This window comes from Odontesthes bonariensis, chromosome 13, assembly GCF_027942865.1.
Source record: "Odontesthes bonariensis isolate fOdoBon6 chromosome 13, fOdoBon6.hap1, whole genome shotgun sequence".
Classification (NCBI taxonomy): domain Eukaryota; kingdom Metazoa; phylum Chordata; class Actinopteri; order Atheriniformes; family Atherinopsidae; genus Odontesthes; species Odontesthes bonariensis.
Window position 1 is genome coordinate 36,072,343 of NC_134518.1, and position 16,386 is coordinate 36,088,728.

At 38.1% G+C, this 16,386-nt stretch overlaps 1 protein-coding gene across 2 annotated transcripts in view; it reads right to left on the reverse strand.

Annotated features, from left to right (window-relative positions):
- htr4 (5-hydroxytryptamine receptor 4) overlaps nucleotides 1-16,386 on the reverse strand; it is a 222,487-nt gene that overhangs the window by 153,812 nt on the left and 52,289 nt on the right. For both annotated transcript variants that reach the window (XM_075482008.1, XM_075482009.1), the window contains exon 2: nucleotides 1,338-1,416. In XM_075482008.1, coding sequence (XP_075338123.1) covers nucleotides 1,338-1,393 — 56 coding nt within the window. In that variant the 5' untranslated portion in view covers nucleotides 1,394-1,416. The remainder of the gene's footprint in view (nucleotides 1-1,337; nucleotides 1,417-16,386) is intronic.

A 16,386-nucleotide genomic window follows, 5' to 3' on the forward strand; every position in this document is an offset into this window, starting at 1 on the left:
GTCAGTTTGAATGCACGACACTGGTTATGGTGATGCCATACAGATTCATGTCAAATATCCCGAACTATCCCTTTAATCTCTCTAATTAATGGGAGGGTCTAAAAATTACCAAAATAATCTAAACCATTTCAAAATATAAAAAATAATTACAGATTTTGATTCCAAACTAACTGAAGTAAATTCTAACTGCCCACAGAAAACTAAATTGATAGAACTTATAATTTACAAACATAAATGGACACAACACTGAAACTAGCAAACTGAAAGTGAGTCGTTAAACTTCAGGAACAAGTCTCCATAATCAAATCAAATTAAACTTTATTTATAAAGCACTTTTCATACTAAAAAGCAGCACAAAGTGCTTTACATAATAACATCAATAATCAAATCAATTCATGCATAAACTCACACAACATCACACCGACAACCACACTGCACACATACCCGGCATATCCCCGGTGTGGAAGATCCCCATGAGGGAAAACACTGGCTAAATAAGTGTATAATAAGTATATAATTAAATAAATTTTTTTTTAATTATATTTTAAATAATGGGTGAATAGATCAAAGTAAACTAAACCAAAACAAACTTTAATAAATATTAAAGCACATTAAATAATATTTCATAAATATTTAATAAATAAACAATTAATTAATTAATTAATTAATTAATTAATTAATCATATATAAAAATATATAAATATATAAATAAATGAATGAAATAAAATTCAGCTGTAAGCTAAACTAAAAAGGTAGGTCTTGAGCCTCTTTTTAAAAACATTCTCTGCAGCCCTGAGCTTCTCTGGCAGGCTGCTCCACAGATGAGGTCCATAATAGTGGAACGACGTCTCATCATAAGTTTTTGTTCGAACCTTAGAAACAACTAAAAGGCCGGTACCAGAGGACCTCAGGGTCCGCGAGGGCTCATAATTTAAAAGCAGATCAGATAGATAAGAAGGCCCGAGACCATTAAGACATTTATAAACCACTAAAGGAACCTTAAAATCAATCCTGGTGTAATGTGTTCCCGCCCTCTGGTCTTTGTCAGCACACGTGCCGCTGAATTCTGTATTAATTGTAGGTAATAAATACTTTTTTTGGGAAGACTGGAGAGCAGGGCATTACAATAATCTATTCTACTAGAAATAAAAGCATGCATCAGCACCTCCGTGCTGGCAAGAGAGACAAATGGGCGGCAACTGAACCACAAACTACCACACACGCCACTTACAATCTGCTTAGTTCAGTTGGGTCAGATAAAATACCACGTTTGTATTTTAACTGTCAAGTTGTGAGAAGTCATTCAAGAAAATCCCAAAAAGTGGATTTGTTCTCACCTTTCATTGACAAGCTCCTCCATCACCGGCATCTGGCCCGCAGCGCTGACATTCATGTAACCATAAATGCACCGAGTCCCTGCAGACAGAGGGGAGCACATTAAGAGGTGAACCCCAAAAATATTACATTTTGCATAAATGTATTACCCCGCGTCAGGATTATGCAAATGCATCATTTACTTTGACATTTTAAGTCCACTGTTGTTTGACCTGGAACTGTGTGTGGGGCAGAGGGGCAGAGGGGTCGGTGTTAGAGGGTAAACTAACAGCATTTCAGACTTTAAATCAATAAATTTTCCTGTTATTCAGCTGCAGCTGAGTAAAAACGTTAGTTTCATTTTCACTCACCAGGGGCCTCAGGTATGAGATTATAGTGCTGATCACACAGGAAGCCGGAGAGATTGTATTATATATATATATATGTATATATATATATATATATATATATATATATATATATATATAGACACATTTCCACACAGTAATTACTGTCATTGATAATAAAGACGAAGCCACAGTCACAGTCACAAAAGTGAATTTACCTAGATTATTAGTTTAATTTAAGCTATTTTGTAATTAATTATTTCATTTTAATTTATTTTATCAATTAGATGAACTCAATCTCAGCGGCGGGACGGGTTAGCTTTAGCATTAGCAGTCGTAGCAAACAAAGAAAGAAACAGATGAAAAATGTCAGAACCAACGGTGGGAAATGAAGACGCAGACGAGGCCTCATACTGAAAGCATGTTTACCTTACAAAGAGTGAGAAACAGCAGCTACATTATGTGTCTTCTGTGTCAACCAAAACAAACGCACATTTCAGCAGAAACTCAACATCTAACTTGAGGAAACATGTAGCGGTAAGTTTCCTAAACTCGTTTTTCCCCCCATGGATAGGTGAATGTTTGTTTTTTAGGTTACATATGGGTTACATATGTTTTAAACATTTCCTAAATCTCTTTTATTTTTTATTGAAGTTCTTGAATTTACCTGGATTATTTTAATTTAAGCTATTTTGTAATTAATTAATTCATTTTAATTTATTGTATCAATTTAATGAACTCTAATTTGCCTAAAGATGATTATTTAGTATTTTTGTCTGTCTGATTGAATGCTTGTGTTAACAAATAAATCAGACGTTACTCAACAGTTACTCAGTACTTGAGTAGTTTTTTCACCGAGCACTTTTTTACTCTTACAAGTAATTATTTGGATGACAACTTTTTACTTTTACTTGAGTCACATTATTCTGAAGTAACAGTACTTTTACTTGAGTACAATTTTTGGCTGCTCTACCCACCTCCAAATGCATGTTATGCATGAAGCCTCTGCAAGGATACTTGAACTGGAAAAGATCTCATATACTTTTCTGTGTTCCTTGGTTTACAATAACTTGAATAATAATAAATAAGACTTTACAAAGAAAACAGAAAAATCTTAAATTGAGAGAAATTCTATTCTTCATCATTCTTCTTCAGCCAGAACAGTGAGTGAACATCGCTTTGCTGCTGAGAGAGTGAAAATTTCTACTCGTGCAACTGGGAAGAAGAGGGTTCAGAGGGCAAAGGTCAGAGACCGAGGAGGATCGTGACCTCTACTGTCCCCTAAATAACAAAACTCCTCACGCTTCAGCCACATGGGCAGCTGTCAGAGCCAGTTCATCCAGTTGGCACTTAAAGCTGGCATTTCTCTGCACAAAGGCAACAGCAGAATGAGCAAAGAGCCATAATATCTGCTTTATAAATGCTAACAAAATACAGCCTGAGGCAAGTATGTAAATATCTACTCTTTATGAAAATGTTAGGCCTGTAGAAAGCTAATTTAAAAAAGAGCCGAGCGCCAGAGTTTAACAAAAACAAGTTTTTCACATTTCAGATTTTCACAAATGGCTTCAGATGAGTGAACAAGTCCTTCTACAAGAGGATTAATGCTGGGTTTCAGTGGCTCAGCCGCTGATACGAGGAGAAAACAGCAACCAGGGGTTGGTTGAGATAACAGATTGAGGGTCAAAAGAAAGACTACTGGAGAACAATGACATATGAAAGTGTCCATGTGAATGATCCTCATGGAAAAGGCTGCACTGTATGTTCCTGTTAGAAAGATTTATCCTCAAACACTCAACACATAACTGGGCTTTCACAATAAAGAGGATGGTCTCAGTCTCATAAAGGTCAACTAGCATTCAAGCTAATGCACAGATGCACATATCGATATGGAGTCAGGAGGCACAGAAAAGTGTGCTGGATCGATGTTTCCTCCAAACTGCTAATTTTCCAACCACATGTGCGCACACGCAGCCTTTTAAGCTGGATTTTATTGGAGAAAAAAGGTCTTTCGTCTACATATTTGGATGAGACGGACGCTGGCTTAAAAACGCAATTCCAGTTGGGCATTTTAAATCTGTGGGATCAGAAGTTGAATCTATCTGGAGTCTGAGGAAATTAAACTTCTGTCTTTAATACCAGAGATAGCATCGTATATACAGCACGAGATTTATGTCAGAAAAAAAAAGCATACTTAAGAAGACTTTATTAAATCTAAAAAAAACACAAACAAAACTAGAACCCATGCCGAGGAGAGTCTGCAGCTACAACCGCTAAAGTTTTGGAAATAGATAGATTTTTATCTTCGAACATGTATAAAAAAGAAAATGTATGTAACTATTTGTACATACAACAGAAAGAAAAAGAGAAATTTAAAAAAATTCAATTACATAAAGTGCTAATACATAACAAAACACCACACATTGTTCGAAAAAGGAATGGGAAGAAGTACAAAACTTTTTTAGTTTCCCACCCCTTTTTAACTACTGTTCAGTTTGTAAATATCCCAACTACAATACACCTATATACATATATGCCATATATACACTTCCTAAATATCTAAATAAATATATACTACACACATATCCTTGTAAATATAATTGCAAATATGAATATATATATATATATATAAATATATATATATATATATATATATATATATATATATATATATATATATATATATATATATATATATATAAATAAAACTATCCCTATAAATAAATATATATCATATATACCATACACTATTCAATTACAATATGTACACACGATACCCTTTACATACGTACGAGGTCGTCAGGGTGGCAAGTGTGCCAAGTTTCATGACCTTGCGATGATGATAAGGCTTTCAAACCACAAACGCCATCACACGATTTTCTCCGCCTGGCCACGCCCACACCGTTCAGAGTTTGGAAAAGTTTCTCCATGATCCCCCCCATGTCTTAAGAGTAACCTGGCCAAGTTTGAAGCTTGTAGCATTAAATCTGTAGGAGGAGTTCGATCATATGCAAGGCGTGGAATCGGGCAAAAATGGCACCAAAACGCACTTTCCATCCAAAATGGCCGCCTTCCTGTGGACGTGGGACCATGGCGGCATGAGACTTTTTTGTGCGTCTGGGCATGATGAATGAGTGTACCGAATTTCGTCGTCCCACGCTAAACTAACCCCAATGCGGGGACCATTTTTAAGCATCGTAGGGGGCGCTACAGAGTCAATGAGCGACTCCCAAAAAAAAAAAGTCCAGATTTACCATGTCGTCCCTGTCGAATTTCATGAGTTTTCGGCACCTTTTGCAAATAATAGTAATGACTCCTTCAGTTACAAACTGCTCGGCCCCTAATTAACCCTAATCTACTCATATATTTATCCCTCATCGTCCTCCGTTAACATCCTTCCTCTTCCATGTACTTGTTTAAAAATATTTTTATTTACTTTATTTATTTTATTTATTTACTAATAGTTTTATTGTTTTTATTTGTTTTTACTTCTTCTTCTCTTTATTTATTACCTGCTGTAAAGCACTTTGGTACATTGTAATGATTGTTTGTAAAGGGCTGTATAAATAAAATACATTTACATTTACACTAAACATTCCTTGTATGTTTTTTGGCAATAGATTAATTCTCGAATACTGAATTTGACCAGATCCACAAATTTCAACACATGTGACTTTATGAATGGTGGGTTTGTGTGGTCTTTGTTTATGGTCCTTATTGCTCTTTTCTGTATGGTGCATATCGGCTGCAGAGTGGGTTTTGCATGTGTTTACCCAGACTTCGACACAGTAAGTCAGATATGGCAAAAATAATGAGTAATATAGAGCGTGCAACGATTTATAATCAAGGATGTGTTTTGTTTTCCACAGAATTGCCAGAAGAATGTATCCTACATGAGGTTTCCAGCAGATTTTATTATCCATGACTGCACGGTAACTACCGGGACATCAATACATTCACTTACGGGGTTCTTTGTCTGTGGGATTAACTGGATTTACAGCCAATCTAATGCACTCATGTGGAACCAATCCTCACAGTGTGTTCTGCATTTAGGCCGGTCACACATCCAGGTGTCCACCTGAGATGAGCATGAACTCCCGGCCGCCGCCCGGATCTCACTGCTTAGAGAATCAGGTGGAGCTGAGCTGCTTGAAAATGCAGCTCATTTAATAACTGTTCCATATTCTGATGAAAGAAGAAGAAAATATGCATCCATTCATTAGGAGTAAAACAGATGTAAATGGCTAACACTACGGAGAATGCAAATGTAATATGAATATGATTATTGATGCATTACATCGTGTCGCAGCCTCTAAATGAGGCTTATATAGAGTCACTCATTTGCATTGAAACCAGTTGGCACTGCTTCCAGCTTTGGGACATTTTTTTTTTTTTGGCAGCAGCAACAGTACACGACACAGATAGATGTGGCTGAACAGAAAACAATGGGGTGAAGGGAAAAAAGGCCGGAGAGGGGGGGGGATGAACTGGAGATGCAGCCAAGGACATTAATACTCTGCTGAAAAGTGAAGGAATTTCCATCGTTGTTGTTGAGAAGACGTATACTTCTGCTCCTGCTCGGTCCTGCAAATGTTACTGTTTAACTATTTATTTGTTTTGTTCTGACATATTTATGTCCCGGTGTGTGTTTTTGGTGCAGTCCACATTGTTCTGGTTCAGTTGGTATTATAGTTTGTCTTGCTTGGTGTTCGGTTCAGAAGAGTCTGACCCCTCGTGTTTCCTGTAAAGATCCCTTTCTGCTCCACTTGGATTGGTTCAGCTGATCACAACCACCGGCCTTTCGCTTTACCTCGCCATGAATTATTGTGATGTTATCATTCTGAGTGCTGTTAGGATTGTGAAGATTTGCTGCAGTCAGTGGATACAGAACAATTCAATTCTTCTGTACACTGATGTGTATCATAAAGTTTTTACGTAATTTCTGTAGAGAAAGATGTTAATTATTAGTTTTACACCAAAATCAGCTGAATTCTGCTTCAACAAATACAATTTTTGTTTGGTTTGCTTCGTATTCCTTCAAACTGGACAGAAAAAAACACACTAATGCCTCAGTTTTAGCATTTTTGTCCGACCTTGTAATGGAGAATATTCAATTCAGTTCAATTAAATATACATATATCGATACATATCGATATAAAGTACCAACTCACAACAAGTTACCTGAAAGCATGAGAGACAAACCTATTTTCAGACCAGTTAAAATCCAATTCAGTCCTATTCATTTATTTAATCCAAGATGCACAATGGATGCATGCTGTTGCTGCATTTATATTTAATTTGATTTATTTACTTTAATTATAAAGCACCTTTCATACATAAAATGTAACACAAAGTGCAGTTAAAACACCCGACCCCAGGATGAAATCGATATTCAAAGTAGTAGTAAAAAAAAAAAAGATAAGAATAGATAGAAGCAACAAATAAAATAAAATAATAATAATAAATAAATAAATAGAAATGATAAAAATAACTATAATAACAATAACAGAATACAATAAATACATTTAAAAGGCATAAGATATTATTCCTAAAACATTATCCTAAAAAACAGCCTAAGGCTAGGATCTAAGTTAAACACCATAAATAAGTAGTTCAGCGTCTACAAGCAGGTTTAGAGTGACTTTAACCCAGTTATCTCTGAATCTGATCCAATTTATAGTCAGATTAAGGTGTCTACATGCACTTAATAACTCAGTCTGATTGTAATTTAGCCAATAATCCGATCCTGTCAGAGTCATGTGACCCCACTGAGTGGAAACGTTAACATAGCAAGGAATGCTGGGTAAGAGAAAGCCAGCTGATATTCATGTGCTGACAGCTTTTTAAAAGCGTGGCTCAGGGATGCGGTTTTGTGTTGGTTTATACCAAACAGAGGTCAGGGAGAGTTCTGCTGAGGCGGGAAACATTCAGAAGTGTAATTTCACGCCGCATAATCGAAACATTTGATGAGACCGTCTTCAGGTCACGGTCACTATAAGCTGAGGCACAACGTTAAAGGACAGAACGGGACATCCAAAGCGTTCTGAGGGGGGGTTTCTGAAAGGCAGCTGGAATGAGAGAATCAGCTGCTGGGCACCAAAAGTGCATCACAAGTGTTTAACATCACATCGTGGAAGCAGAGCGGAGCCTAATAACAGTTTATAAAGGTAAACACAGCCACTGGAAATATGAGAAACTGCCCATGAACAGAGAGGGAAAGGCTGTTTACTGTGTCTCCCTGCAGCCTTTAAGAGACTAACTGAGAGACAGAAACGATTTAAAGTTTAAAGTAACATCACATCGACTCAGCTCTTCCTGGGTCCATGTGATATTTCCACCATCTTCAACTATCAGACTGCTGGAAGAACACAGTCTCACTTCCATCTGATCACACACTGACGCTTGAACTGCTTTACAGCTCCACGCTGTCAGTGATAAATTACGTCCTGCAGCAAGAAAACCTTTCAGCATCCAACTTATCTTTATAAAGCAAAAGTTTATAAACCCCGTTTTCCTCAGGGAGAGACTCAAAATCAGGCACATTGTGGCGCACATAGTTCCTGATTTGTAGGTATCTAAAAAAGTGTGACGATGGCAGGGAAAACTTGTCTTTTAACTGAGTGAATGAGGCAAACTGTTTGTTAATGTACAGATCTTTTATCAAATCAAATTTATTTGTAGCACATTTCATGTACAAACAATTCAAAGTGCTTTACATAAAATAAAAGCATTGCAGCAGGGAGTGGAAGAAGCATTAAAAATACATAAAATAATATAAAGAGAAACAAATAAAATCATTTAAATGAATTTAAAAACCAGCAACAGTCCAGATAAGTTCAAAGATATGGTGCAGATTTCATGCATAGACACATGAGAACAGAAATGTCTTTAACCTGGATTTAAAAATGTCTCCATTTGGTGAAAGTTTAATCTCCACTGGCAGTTTGTTCCACTTGTTAGCAGCATAACAGCTAAATGCTGCTTCTCCATTAGAATGACTATGCCTTTTAGCTTCCAACTGTAGAAGGATGGGTCAGAGAATGAGGGGGGAAATGCATGGTTGCTACACAATGGGCTGTAAACAGAAGTGCCTGGTAACTTGCAGCATTTCTTAATTTGCTGCCGTATCTTCAAGCAGTTGGCAATTATTCGGTTATTCACCTTGATATTTACAGGCCGTCCAGGTGTTTCAAATACCTTTTATTGCAGCAAGATTTGCCAACCTTCTCAAAGTTGCCACGACAATGTGAACAAGAGCGTTCCTTAAGCATTCAAGAGACACAGCAGGCTCTTTGGCAGCGAGAAAACAAGCTGGGACACAAGGATCAAAGGCACATTTGTGCATCAGTATTTGGTTTATTGGTTGTGTTTTAATCTGTTATTATTGCAATAATCTTTCTTTCCTGGTGTAATCTATATTCTAAAATATAAAAATGATGTCTAATCTTATATCCATCTGAACAGGATTCAGTATCCCTCTGATACTCGTCTTTTAGACTCAAGGATGTTAAAGCTTCTGTTATACCAACAACATTTCACAAATCTGACATTTTGATAGCCTGAAGTGCATATAAATGATATAATATCCTTCATAACAGGTAAGAACGACAAGGGTTTGTCCTTAAAGGAGCGTGATGATAAAAGCCAGCTGGGAAAATGAAATAAAAACAGGAAATGTGAGCAGAGACACTGAGATCATCTGACAGCATCAGACTGACCGAAGGGTTCATCTCTGTTTGTTAGGCTGCGCCTGCTGAGGTTCAGCCAAAGGTTTCCAGTGAAGAAGGCGTAATTATCAAAACCACATCACAGTACAGAGGCCTTAATATGTCCTATAAACTGCTCATTTATATCACTTATGAATCATTAATTTACTTTGTCTGCTCTCTTTAACCATTTCTCACCTGCCAAACGCTGATTCTGTATGAATCATGTGTCCCAGTTATATTTAAGGTCATTTAATCGTAGAAAACATGTTGAAAATAATACTTTTTAGACGAAAAAGCTTCTTCATTCCAGTCAATTAAAAATAATTATCGAGCTGAAAATCCTTTTAAGCAACTTAATTTAAATTCATTCATTATTCTGCTTCCACTTAATTCTGAGCTCAGTTACAAAAGTGTTCTTTAAGTGTTGAAATACTTTAGCGTGTTGATTAATCACAAATAAAAGTAAGCAACCAAAATATACTAAACCAAAAAACAGCAGTAAGTAAACGTGTGTTTGACCTTAAGATCTCTTTGCTTCACCTTCATACACACACAACCTTTAGCAGGCTTCACAGGTGCTAATGCTAATGAGCTCATGCTAATGAGCTAATGCTAATGTGCTAATGTGCTAACACAAACTCAGACACACGCATTTAAGCTTATCAGGAGAACCCAGAAAACAACCCCGTAAGCACATAGAGAACATGCTAACTGCGCACATAACGGCCAAAAGGACCAACCGCTGCACCATGAACATCTCTCACCTTAAACCTAAAACACGAGTAATTTTCTTCCTTTTATCATTTTAACCTTACTTTATACTTAAATTTATTTACATTTAAATACATATTATTATTTATTATTATCATCATTATTACTATTTTCATTACTATCACTAGTATACTAATATTATAACATTATTATTATTATTATTAATATTATTATTAGGGCTGGGTAACGATTAAAACTTTTAATCATCATTTCCCTGATTAATCACGATTAATCACATTTGTATGCAAAATCCAAAAAGTTTTATTAGACTGGAACTACTACGCTGAGAAGACAATTCAACTTGGCAAATTAAGTTAGATTAATTTCTTCAGTTTGGATTTTCTTTTGTTGGTCCAAAGAAAATAAGATTTGACTCCAATCAGGTAAAAATATGAGACATCTGTGAGCTACGCTCTGAAAATCTGAAGGTCAAATGGCTAAATGTCATTTATATGTTAATTAACTATCTTTCTGTCTTGTTATCAATTAGCCACTTCCAGCTTCGATGTGTAAATTCAGTCAACCGAGGTCTTTAAGTGGCAGTTTGCCCACTGACAGTCCTCTCACAACTGGGGAAAAAGAGCTGAAGGAAGCAGTTTGAGGGACATGACGTCACCTGAGCTACTCCGTGGCATGAATTAGTGATATCAGAAAATTTTCAGACTGGTCTTACACTGAAAACACAAAGTAATGAACACAGCAGCCCTTTAAAAACAATGGAAACAGTGCAGGTGGTTTTATAATCTAAGGTAACATGTGTATAAATATTATATATAATAGTATAAAACAGGTGGGGCCGCCTTCTTTCACCATCAGAAAACTAAAACCAGTTTGGGAGGCAGAGCCTTCAGTTATCAGGCCCCTCTCTGTGGAACTAGCTGCCAGTTTGGGAGGCAGAGCCTTCAGTTATCAGGCCCCTCTCTGTGGAACTAGCTGCCAGTTTGGGAGGCAGAGCCTTCAGTTATCAGGCCCCTCTCTGTGGAAGCAGCTGCCAGTTTGGGAGGCAGAGCCTTCAGTTATCAGGCCCCTCTCTGTGGAACCAGCTGCCAGTTTGGGAGGCAGAGCCTTCGGTTATCAGGCCCCTCTCTGTGGAACCAGCTGCCAGTTTGGGAGGCAGAGCCTTCAGTTATCAGGCTCCTCTCTGTGGAACCAGCTGCCAGTTTGGGAGGCAGAGCCTTCAGTTATCAGGCCCCTCTCTGTGGAACCAGCTGCCAGTTTGGTCGCCTTGTGCACGCTCAAGACGGGGATTGGATCAGAGAGAAGTTTCAGTGCTATCTGCTGGCTTTCTTTAGCTTGGAAATAGTTTTTTAATTGGCTCTGTATGAATTGGACTAATTTTGAACTGAATGAATTTAATTTGATTGAATCATGACTGTATTAAAATGAACTGTATCGTAATTAGTTTAATTGGTTCCTTGAGATGGCATTTGTTGTGATTTTGTGCTTTTTGAATAAATCTGAAGTGAATAGAACTGAATATGTGGGAATGAGAGGAATATTATATCCATATAAGTCAGATTTCAGTTTCTGTTTTATATCGAAAGTGCAGGAAGCTACTTATTCATATATATATTTATATTTATTCTCCTCACATCGGTAGAGAGTTCTGCATTTCTAAAGGTCACAGAGCATGAAAGAGGCATTTAATTCACCAAGAGATTAGTTAAATTACATTTACACAAATGCTTCATTCCAATTTTCTCTGCCATGCTTATACATGTTTCAAAGTTTAGCACCGAGAATTTAAATATAGTTTCACATGGAGTGTGTTTGGACTGCCAACAAATTGTGAGCTAATTTCTGAGTTCTTCATCATAGGATGGTTTCCCTTTCATGCTTCAATCCTCAGGCAGGGCTCCATTTAAACTGCATTCAGCTGGAGCAATGTGAAGCAAAACGAATGTCATTTCAGTTGTGCTGAGTCGTCTCAAATGGCAGCGAAAGGCAGCTATTTATTACAGAAAGTAACATTCAGCATTTAAATGATGACTTTTCTCTATGAATTACTATGGTGCAGGACCTGCTGACTGCTGAAAATGTTGGAGTCATTATCATGATGGCAGTTTACAGGTGAACAGCTGCAAACGCAGCGTTTAGACTTGAGCACCTGAGGCACTGCGGTCAGTTACAGAACAAAGCAGCTCGGCTCTCAGACACAACTAAAACACTTCCACATGCGTCCACATGTGTCCACATGCTTCCACATGCTTCCACACGCTTCCACGGGAGGGTTCTGCATCTTTAGACAGTTTGTGAAAGTCTCCACTCTGATGATAAAGCCTCAACGTGTGTCACGAATGTCTAAAGAAGGGACAAAGTGGGGAAAGTCACACAAATCAATGTCACACAAGCAGATAATTAGGGGTGTAATCAACACCAGTTTTTGTTCGTCTTCACACTTCAGGCTCCATTAAACATCAGAAGTGTTTGAGTGAGATGACTTGAGCCAGAATGAACTGAACTGGGACCGATAAAGGGAAGCTTTCACACTGAGTGATGTCACGTCTCTGAGTTTTAACATGTTTTAAGTTTTCTGGCATGTCTTAGTTTTGTTAGTTTTCTCCTCCAGGTCCAGTTTTTAGTTTTTGCTATGTTTTCCAGTTTCTGTTGCTCTGCCATCACCTTCATTCACGCCACCTGTGTTTTTCCCCTCAGCTGCACTCACTCACCAATCGCGAAACCGCATACTTCTCCTACTACTCATACTAACTTTCTGAGTTAGTATGCGAGTTTGAGTAAGCGAGAAGTTCCCGGATGCATACTAGATTCTCCTAAATGTTGGGTATGCATCATGAGGTTACTACTCATACTCAAACTACCCAAGATGCAACGTAACGTGACGTCGCCGATCGTCATTTCCTGTCAAAACGGCAGTTTCAAGCTAGCTACAACGAGGGTAGGTTCACTTCCTGTTTTCAAAACAAAAGCACCAATTGTATGGTAATGGCTTTCCCTATGATAAAAGGCAACGGGTATTTTATTTTGTGAAAATAACCGGAAGTGCGTTGCTCACTGCGGCTAGCTTTAATAGCGCCGAATTCGTGGGAACAAAATTGTAAACAGCCGGTATTTTGTCAGGTTTTCAACACGTTGGGGATCTAAACGACTACTTTCTCACCTGAAAATGTTTCAAATGTTGCTAAAGTTTACAGAGTTTAGAGCTTAAGAGAAATCAGCTTCAGGCCGGCTGATTTCGGCTCGGGCAGGAGCTAAATGCATTGTGGGTAAACGCTCTGCATACTGTCTGATAGATCAGTATGCAGTATGGAAGTATGTAGTATGTAGTATGCGGTATGCAGTATGTAGTATGCGGTATGTAGTATGTAGTATCATGGTATGCGGTATGCAGTATGCAGTATGCAGTATGCGGTATGTAGTATGTAGTATGCGGTATGTAGTATGTGGTATGCAGTATGTAGTATCATGGTATGCGGTATGCAGTATGCAGTATGTAGTATGCAGTATGTAGTATGTGGTATGCAGTATGTAGTATCATGGTATGCGGTATGCAGTATGCAGTATGTAGTATGTAGTATGTAGTATGCAGTATGTAGTATCGCGGTGTGCAGTATGTACTATGTGGTATGCAGTATGTAGTATGCGGTATGTAGTATGCAGTATGTTGTATGCGGTATGTAGTATGCAGTATGTAGTATGTAGTATGTAGTATGCAGTATGTAGTATCGCGGTGTGCAGTATGTACTATGTGGTATGCAGTATGTAGTATCGCGGTGTGCAGTATGTACTATGTGGTATGCAGTATGTAGTATGCAGTATGTTGTATGCGGTATGTAGTATTCGGTATGCAGTATGTGATATGTAGTATGTAGTATGAAGTATGTGGTTTCGAACACAGCCACTTTAATTTGAATTTGATGGCGGTCTTCGGGCTCCTCTCTTTTCCTGAGTAGATGGATGCTGCTGTATTTAGCTGAAGCTTTCGTTCTCATGACTCTTTCAGTGTTCGTTCTGCACACGGAGCCCTCAGCCGTCGGAGCGTTAATAATAAACAGCATCCTGCGGTCTCTGGGTAAACCTGCTGGAATGCTGCGCAGCTCAGACAGTCTATTTACTCACTACTAAGTCTTCTATGCTGTTTATGCTTGTATAGCACCTCTCTACATTTGTTAAGGTATTGATCGGGGAGTTGGAACGATCCCTTGAATCGTTCATGTGACTGGTAAAGGCATAGAAAGGCCACGTTGGGTTAGAGAGGGCAGGAGAATAAAAAAGAAAGGGAACTCCCAGAGAAGAAGAGAAGACCAGGAAGTAGAACCAAGGAAAGGCAGATGCTAAACATCAGTGAGGACAGAAGAGATGACAGAGGCTACAGTTCAGCTGGGTTGAAGGAAGTTTGCTGGACCTTGTCAGTCTGTGTCTCTTCACGTTATTGATTTCTAATTTCAGCCGACACCGGATGGTATTTCAGGTCCATTGATCCGGTTAAACGTCAGGAAGATCTCAGCAGTAGACTTCAAACGAAGACAAACCAAGAACTATAGACAGACACAAGGATAAAAAAGATAAAGGGCAACCACTTCCCTTTTTATTCGCCTTGGCTGATAGTTCTGATCATCCTTTATTTCCTTCATTTCAGCCCGAGCAACATTTTACTCACCCGATTTAAATCTGAGAGCCGACAGGTTTAATCCAACTAACTGGACCAGTTATAATAGGAGAAAGACAACGGCGTCAAGCCTGAATTGTCTGCATCGTGAAACTTCATGTGCAGACACAGTTTATTCAAAAAGATAAAGCAGGAAGCAGCTCTCCCAGATCAAATTACCTCAGCAGGCTGAGATGAGCAGCGACTGAACTCCTCACTTTATCCCTAAAGATGAGCCCAGCGAGTCTTTGGAGGACGCTTATTTCCATCTATGACGTCACTCTTTAAGCCACTGCCCACAGTTTACAGCCACAGGTGATGGTTTGAATGTAGACTGATTAGCCACAGCTGTTCAGTACATCATTACTCATTACCGGGGCAGCATCATTACTACAGATGCTGCCCCGGTCCACCTGTCACGGTCCTACCCCAACTTATGAATCACCTCCAATGTGGAGGGGGCAGTTTACTCTTTCCTGACTCAAATGTGCTATACAAATGAAAAATAAAAATAAAAATAAAAATAAAAATAAAAATAAAAATAAAAATAAAAATAAAAATAAAAATAAAAATAAATAAAAGATAAAAATTAACAAAAGCAAATCAAATCAAGTCAAATTTATTTCTAGCACATTTCATGTCCAAAACAATTCAAAGTGCTTCACCTAAAATAAAAGCATAGCAGCAGGGAGTGGAAGAAGCATTAAAAATACATAAAAGAATATAAAGAGAAACAAAAAAAAATATTTAAATGAATTTAAAAACAAGCAACAGTCCAGATAAGTTGAAAGATATCGTGCAGATTTCATGCATAGACACATGAGAACAGAAATGTTTTTAACCTGGATTTAAAAATGTCTCCATTTGGTGAAAGTTTAATCTCCACTGGCAGTTTGTTCCACTTGTTTGCAGCATAACAGCTAAATGCTGCTTCTCCATGGTTAGTCTGGACTCTGGACTGGACCAGCTGACCTGAGTCCTTGGATCTAAGAGCTCTGCTGGCTTTATATTCTCTGAACAGATCACAGATTGTAAACCATCAGCAGGCTTTTAAAATCTATTCTGTGACTGACTGGAAGCCAGAGTAAAGATTTTAAAGCTGCTGTGATGTGTTCAGATCTCTTAGTCCGGGTTAAAACTCCAGCAGCAGCGTTCTGGATGAGCTGCAGATGTTTAATGCTCTTTGTGGGAAGTCCAGTTAAAAGAGCGTTACAGTGATGGAGTCTGCTGGAGATGAATGCATGGAAGACAAAGCAAAGATGCAATCCTGAGCCAGAAAAGTTGTCTGAATGCAAATAAAGGCTCATAAAGCCAACTCAGGTGATAGTTTCATGATTGCAAGGCAGCAGGTTACTGTAAAGCCCAAACAAAAGGGATTTATGACAACAGACCATAAACCTTTGGTGTCAAAGTCTTCTCTCCTGCCAGCAGATTCTACATATTCATGCAGATGTTAGTTTCTATGAAGCAACATCTGGTTATACTCACAGAAACGCTGTAAACTCAGCATCTGTTGGCTGAATGAGACGAGAGATCTTAAAATTAAAATGATCTCGTTCAGCACTCACAGATGAACGTTTAGCAGACTGGAGAACCGGCAGCTAATCGAAATGATCCCTTGCTGAGGACAAATAAACGT